Source organism: Aspergillus lucknowensis (assembly GCF_044049455.1).
Source record: "Aspergillus lucknowensis strain CBS 449.75 chromosome Unknown BJX67scaffold_116, whole genome shotgun sequence".
Taxonomy (NCBI): domain Eukaryota; kingdom Fungi; phylum Ascomycota; class Eurotiomycetes; order Eurotiales; family Aspergillaceae; genus Aspergillus; species Aspergillus lucknowensis.
The window spans coordinates 1-7,279 of record NW_027263660.1 but is presented as its reverse complement, the minus strand read 5'-3'; the positions used below and the strand labels follow the sequence as shown (position 1 = coordinate 7,279).

General features: G+C 29.5%; 2 protein-coding genes across 2 annotated transcripts; one reads left to right on the top strand and one right to left on the bottom strand.

Moving 5' to 3' along the window:
* Window positions 1-1,660: 1,660 nt before the first annotated feature.
* On the bottom strand, window positions 1,661-2,512 carry BJX67DRAFT_368767 (mitochondrial 37S ribosomal protein mS33). Its single transcript, XM_071030671.1, has 4 exons — window positions 2,453-2,512; window positions 2,186-2,394; window positions 2,086-2,135; window positions 1,661-2,026 (listed from the first exon to the last, which is right to left on the bottom strand). The coding sequence occupies exons 1-4, from the start codon at window positions 2,489-2,491 to the stop codon at window positions 1,998-2,000; spliced, it is 327 nt and encodes a 108-aa protein (XP_070880358.1). The 5' UTR covers window positions 2,492-2,512; the 3' UTR covers window positions 1,661-1,997.
* A 113-nt stretch (window positions 2,513-2,625) lies between these two features.
* Window positions 2,626-4,195, top strand: BJX67DRAFT_368763 (ribonuclease III). Its single transcript, XM_071030670.1, has 2 exons — window positions 2,626-2,721; window positions 2,784-4,195. The coding sequence occupies exons 1-2, from the start codon at window positions 2,659-2,661 to the stop codon at window positions 3,783-3,785; spliced, it is 1,065 nt and encodes a 354-aa protein (XP_070880357.1). The 5' UTR covers window positions 2,626-2,658; the 3' UTR covers window positions 3,786-4,195.
* Window positions 4,196-7,279: the final 3,084 nt, after the last annotated feature.

Genomic DNA, 7,279 nt, shown 5'->3' with positions numbered 1-7,279 from the left:
TAGAAATAATAAAGGAGTAATTCTATAATTATTAATAGTAATATCCCTAACAAATATCAAGAGATAAGGTTTAGTCTTATTCTGATCCTAATAATCAAGTATCTTGCTTCTTACCTAGCTAATTTCCTATTAATCCTTAATAAAAACCTATAAAAAATTATTTTATTTATAATTATTGCTAATTAGGTATATTATTACTGCATATACTATATATTATACTATTTAAACTACTAGTTATTCTTTTTATTATTCCTATTACCCCCCCTATTATTCTTTTTATTATTCTTCTTGTTGTTTTCCTTGCTATTCTAGGTATTGCCCTTTTCTTGCTTAATTATATGCTTGATATAATTTATAACCTTATTAATATTAAATTAGTTTATATTTGCTTTTTCTACTACTAATTATAAGTATATAGCTAGTATATAGAAGGCAAAATAAAACTTATATCTAGCTATAAAAGAAGATATATCCCCTGCTATAATAAGATATAACTACTACTCCTAGTAGTTTAGTATAAAAGGAGATATTATAGCTATAAAAGAGCTATTCTAGATACTATTAGTATATACTTAGTATATAAGGAAATAGAATATATAAAATAGTTTTCTAAAAGGCTACTAGTATAGTAAAGGATCCCAGGGTAATAAAAGCAGGTTCCCTATTTAATAGCAAACTATTTATTAAACTTTCTATACTAATAGTAAGTGTATACCAAGTAAATACTAAAAAAACTTATACTAGTTCCTCTATACTATTACATACCTAGTACAAGATATAGTTTAGTAGCCTTTTACCAGGCTCTTAAATAAATATAATAGCAAACTACTTGTATTCCAAGACTATTATTATATAATATTAGTATATACCAAGCAAGTATTTATTTAGAATTAGGTATATATACTAAATCTTTTTAATATATTTATTCTAGTAGCCTACTTCCTAGGCTTTATATTTTCTTATCCTCTAATCTCTAAAAATTATATATATATAAGATACTTCTAGTATATATAATGGTACAAGACAGGAGAATTAGTAAATAGTTATCTATATATCTATAAACTATTAACTATATACTAGTAGCTAATATAGTTAGTATATATTTAGCAGGTTCTTGGTTAGTATTACTTATATCCTTTTATATATCTTTAAAAGCTTCTATTTTATTACTGCTTTAGTAATATTAGTTAGGGTCCTTGCTTTAGAGTCAAGCATTCTATTCTTATATATAGGCCCTAGCATATATTTAGCAGGTAATTAATAGAAATATAGTAAATAGGCTATACTTATTATAATAGTAGCTATAGATAAAGGGGTTTAGTACTATATAAATCTATATATTAACTAACTATGCTTTTGGGATAAAATTAGTTATAAAAGAGGTTGGTAAAGCTATTAGATATATATAAGTATAGTATATACTACTATAAGTAGAAGGGGGAGTAAAGATAAAAAGAAAGATAGCTAGAGAGAAGAAGAAAATAGTATTATTTTAATTTTAGAAAAGGATATATATTCTACTTGTTTTATTATTATAATAGCTATATATATATCTATACTATAACAAAAATTTTTTTTTTCTTTTAGTAATAGTCTATAAAATATATCCTATATTAGTATTCTATTTCTTTTATTAATATCTTTTAGATACCTATATATGGTGTCAAGCAACAAGTAAACAAAGTCTATATAAATATTTGGTATTAACAAGCTCTATTTTAAACTTATATATTGTATAAGCTAAATAACACGCGTGTATATGCCCAACGAAAGCTAAACAGGGTTTGGAAACTTTGTTGTAGGCCAAAAACTGATTGGGGCTTGGGAATCCACAGAAATTTTTCCAAACCCCGTTCAGCTTTTCCAAGCACCGCCCAGCTGTGGCCCCCTTCGATACAGAGAGATTCTGAGCGCCATCATTAAAGTTCCATGTATTTAGGACACGATTCCTATTGTACACAATAGACATGAAGAAAAATAAAGTTCCTAACACCCACTTATTTCTTCTTCTTTGCTGTCCTTGATTCTAGGTACAAGATACTTATCAGCAAGCCACTGATGGGTGAAAGGGTAAAAACGTCTTACCTGCAGCTGTTCGCTTTTTCTTTGGCCTCCCCTTTCCTCGCAATTTTGCACTTGCCTAGAGTAAGCACAATGCACCACGAGAATACTGTAGGGCACGTACATCTGAATAGCTTCTTCCCTATCGTCCTCAGCCTCGTCGAACGTTGTCAGACCTAGACGTTTACACGTTTCTCGTAGATCTCGGAATGACACTGTCTTTTTTGGATACCATGCAGCTAGCGTTGGGCCTCGTAGCCTCTGGCGTAACACTTTGTTGCCAAGGCGTAAACCATCAGGGTTGAAAGTCATCGAGAACAGCCGACATTGGACCTGTTGTATGGTGTCAAAAATGATCCCATGGACAAACACAACACGGGATACAATATACTTTAGCCAATTCCAGTAACCGACTGTACTGCGCCGACATCTTGAGAGGATTTGGGAGCTTTCAGCGGTTACTGGAAACCAGCGATGACAATCCTGGAGCAGAAGGCTTGGCCGGCCCAGATCACGTGATATTCAATGACTAGCCGCTTGCCTCGGGATAACTAACATCTTTGATGAAAACTGGCTTGCTGCATCACGGTTTTACTCATGGACCGGAAGCGAAAATCAGTCTTTTTGTCGCACCGAGATGAGACTAATTCGGTGACCAAGGTGAAGCTTCACATCTCCTCAACTTCCCGGGCTTATCCTTACTCCCGCTAATTCAAGACCAGAAACATCGCCTCAAGGATTCTGACGTGAATAAATCTTTTTCGACCCCTTCCTCCTTCTCAGACAACACACGAAATGACGTGCAGGTTCTCCGCGACTTAATGGGTTACCTTACCCCGAACATCCAGAACAGTGATATTCAGCTCAGCGCCGGCGCACTGAAGGCCGCGGTGGATTTAACTCAAGCTCTCCAGCGCATGCCACCATCGCGCAATCCGCCAGCAAGTTCGGCTGGAATTGATGCTGCTATGTCGCCAAAGCCGTCATATCACGACATAGGCTTGCCACCGCTTCCTCCCATTATGGACCCTGGCCTTGAACGCGCTGCCTTTACTCACCCAGGAATGAGAAATGATCCTCAAGCAACTTATGATAGACTTGAGATCCTTGGTGATGCGTACATAGAGCTCATTGCAACGAAGCTCATTTGGCACAGACTTCTCGAGATACCGTCCGGTCGAATTTCACAAATTAGGGAAACTCTGGTGAAGAATGAGACTCTTGCCGGTTACGCTACGAAGTATGGCCTCGACAGTAGAGCTTCTGTCCCGCGTGACTATTCAAACCAACCAAAAAGATGGACGAAAACGAAGGGGGACCTGTTTGAGGCTTATGTGGCTGCTGTCATACTCTCTCACCCCAATGGCTATTCAGTTGCCGAGCAGTGGCTCTCACAGCTGTGGTCACCGAAACTCGATACTCTTGAGGAGCTGGGTTCGAACCTCCAGGCTAAAGAGACTCTTGCCAAAAAAGTAATGAGAAAGGGCGTCAGATTGAGGTATATTGACGAAAAGCCCCCAGTCCAGCATGAAGGCGGAACACAAACCTTCTATATCGGAGTTTACCTGACAGGCTGGGGTTGGAACAATAAGCACCTCGGTTCGGGGCAGGGGTTAAACAAAACAATTGCTGGAAATAAAGCGGCCCAGCAGGCACTGGAGAATGAAGACATAATTAGTACAATATCAACTCTAAAAGCGTCATATGAAATAGATAGCTCCTGAGTCCCCCACTTTGATGTATCTTGGTCAGCTTTGTTAGATTAATAGTAATATATGCTGTGAGAGTTAATTAATTACTATGTGTATTTTGTGGCTCACTATTGCCTTGTGGCCAATATATTCTTTGAGGGCAATAACTTCTTGTTTAGCTTTAGTAATCTTATTTTGGTGACTGTCGGCCTTGGATCACTCCCATGCCTTATTTGGTGTACATGCTTCACTTTTATCTTCAAGTTTGGCGCTTATCTCTGTCTGTGCATGAACTGGTATGGTGCAGCAGGGTTGCTGAGGACATGGATAGTCAATAGATATGGCAGCTGAATTGTTTCCAATATCTTTATCTTGGACTGGTGGCATCCAGAATCTTGGAACAAAATCCCTCCATACTATGGGGTAGTGTTAGTGTTAGACCCCGTGTATTGCGGTGCTGTATATAGTATTGCGTGGAGTAGCCTCATATTTTAGATAATATATCCATGCTGCTTGCTTTATAAGCATGCTATAAAGCAAGCTTACATATAATATATAATATTCTAACGTAATTCCCACCGAACCACCAACCCCATCGAACCGCCAACGTCTGTATCCCATATTAAATGGCCATTTTTAGGAGTCGAATATCTCAACAACCACATAATTTAGAGGGATTAAATGAATATAATTTAGCATATATGCTTTAAAACTAATAAAATATCTATTTTATACCCACTAAACCTTTATAGTATCCTAATTATATTTAAATAATTAAAACTACCAAAAGTATATTACCATTGAAAATATAAGAATAGGTAGGTTATTACCTATATATATCTGTATATTATATACTATTAAGTATTATATATAAGTTATAACACCTCTAGAAGCTTGGTTGTTGAGATATTTAACTATTAAAAATGGCCATTTAATTTAGGATACAGATGTTGGCGGTTTGGTGGGGTTGGCGGTTCGGTGGGGAATTACGTTACTAGTACTACTAACATCTTTTTTAAAAAATTAATAATTAGGTTTATAATTATATAATATATTACATTATTTATACATATTCTATTTTATATTATTTATTTAATATATCTTATTTATACTTATATTATAGTTGTCAGATTAGGGTCCTGTCAGAGAATCAGACATTAACAACCAATGGATTCTGATGTGCTGCAGCTCTATACTGCAATACTAAGGAATTATAATATGCTAACCTGGTTATATTAAGTAATATAATGCTAGGGCTAATCAGGATTATGATTATGCTTGTTAAGGAGAAAAAATATAATAGGGATAAATACTAGCATGCTTGTTAAAGAAAGAGAGTATAATAGGCATGAGTTAGGTAGATATATAAGACTATTATTATCTATATCTAGAAAGTTTTATTCTCTATCTATTATTACTAGATTAATAATATACCTATTATTTACTAATTATTTTTAGTTATCTACCTCTTTCTATACTTTATTAACCTTAATAATTTATAATTCTTTTTATCCTATTAAGAATATTCTTAGGTATTCTTCTATAGATTAATTAGCAGATCTTAATCTAATAATAATAAATCCTTGATTAAGTAAAAAGAAGTATCTACTATTAATATAGTAGGAAATAGTAGTATTTCCAAGAACCTAATAGCTACTATTTTTAAAAAAATCTATTACTACTTGAGAATTTATTAATTCTAAAAAAAATTATATAATTAGGTAATATAATTAACTTTTTGTTAAACTAAGTTAGTATACTATAGCTATTTAAGAGTATTAAGATAAATAAACTAGAACTATTTAAAGATAAACAAGCAATTTTAAAAAGTTACCTAACTATAATAGATATATATCTTTATATTAATAACTTAGGAAGTATACTTGAATTTAATAAGGTTATATTTACTATTTTTTACCTTAAGAAACTTGTATTTAGCTAGTTTAAGCCTTATATATATAACTATTAAAAAAATTATAATACTAGAGAAAGCTTATAACTAATATAATCTTTAATAAATATAAAGCTTTTAAAGAATAGCTTAAGCTAGTATTTAGAAATTAGAATATTATAAAAATTACTAAAAATTAAATCTACTTGTTATATTCAGGAAAAATAATATATAAAGAATACACTATAAAGTTCTATTAGATTATATCTAATCTAATACAAGGAAATAATATATTTAAGTCTATTTACTATAAAGAATTAAAAGCAAGGACAAAAGATATATTTATATTAATTAATAATAAGCCTAAGAACCTAAATAAGCTTATTAATTAAATATTTAAAGTTAAGACTTAATATACTAAATAATAGCTTAAGAAATAATAATTAAAAAAACTATTTAACTATTAAAAATAATCACAAGATAAAAATAGAAATATTAAAATGTAAATAAATACTATTATTAGTAAGACTTAATAAAACAACTAAAATAGTAAAAGAAAGAAGAAGTTTAATAACAAAATACTTTAAATATAATAAACCTGGGTATATAGCAAAGAATTATTATATTAAAAAAAATTAAGGACTAGCTATCTATAATTTATAAATATATATTATATAGATAATTTATAAAATATATAAGTTAATACTACTAGAATAATAACTAAACTAATAAGCTAAAGATAGTAATTAGTATATATAATTAAGGATATTAGTACTATCTATATATTTATTAATATAAAAGATAATATAATTATTACTTTAAGATTAAACAAGCCATATATAAAAAATAGCAAGAAAATATAAAAAAAATTAGCTAATATAGTTGTAAATATAAAAATTAGCAAAAAATAAAAAAAATAAAAGAAAAGGATATTTAATACTATAAAAAAAAACAGTACTAGAGAAACAAGAAAAAATAGATATTAGATATAAAAAAATGGAGAAGATATTTACTAGACTTTAAAGAAAGATTAGCTTAAATATTATATAATATAAATAAATTACCTATAATAAAAATATATATTTAAGAGTATAAATATTATTATAAAATTTGCTAGTATAAATCTAATAATATAGATAATAAATAATATTACTTAGTAAAAGAAAAACAAGATAATAATAATAAAATTTTTTTTTTAACTAACAAGTTTTATATATAGTTAATACTTAGAATACTAATAAAATAGCAATAACTTAGTATAAGACTTGTAAAATATAAATAAAAACCTTATAAAAAACTAAAAACTATAAAATTAGTAACTTTTTAGAAAATAAATTATATACTTATATACTACTATAAATAATATATTAGGAATAGTATAGGAAAATATAGTAAGATTATACTATAAAATATAAATAATATAAAGACAAGATATTTCTACCATATCTAGAATATAAAGAAATATATAAATAGATAGTAGAAGAATTTAAATAGATATTAAATTTAAAAGAAATATACTTTTATAATAATTAAATTAGATATATATAAAATTGCCTATATAACTATTATCTAACTACTAGAAGAATAATATACTAAAAAATTAATTAGATATTTTACTATAATAACTTTTATAAAA

Bases quoted from the DNA above. Each gene is read 5' to 3' on its own strand.
- BJX67DRAFT_368767 (XM_071030671.1), bottom strand. From the start codon at position 2,491: ATGTCGGCGCAGTACAGTCGGTTACTGGAATTGGCTAAA. The intron at 2,136-2,185 runs GTACGTGCCCTA...ACTCTAGGCAAG, and splicing joins AGGGAAGAAGCTATTCAGAT to TGCAAAATTGCGAGGAAAGG. The intron at 2,027-2,085 runs GTAAGACGTTTT...TCTTGTACCTAG, and splicing joins GAAAAAGCGAACAGCTGCAG to AATCAAGGACAGCAAAGAAG.
- BJX67DRAFT_368763 (XM_071030670.1), top strand. From the start codon at position 2,659: ATGGACCGGAAGCGAAAATCAGTCTTTTTGTCGCACCGAGATGAGACT. The intron at 2,722-2,783 runs GTGAAGCTTCAC...ATTCAAGACCAG, and splicing joins AGACTAATTCGGTGACCAAG to AAACATCGCCTCAAGGATTC.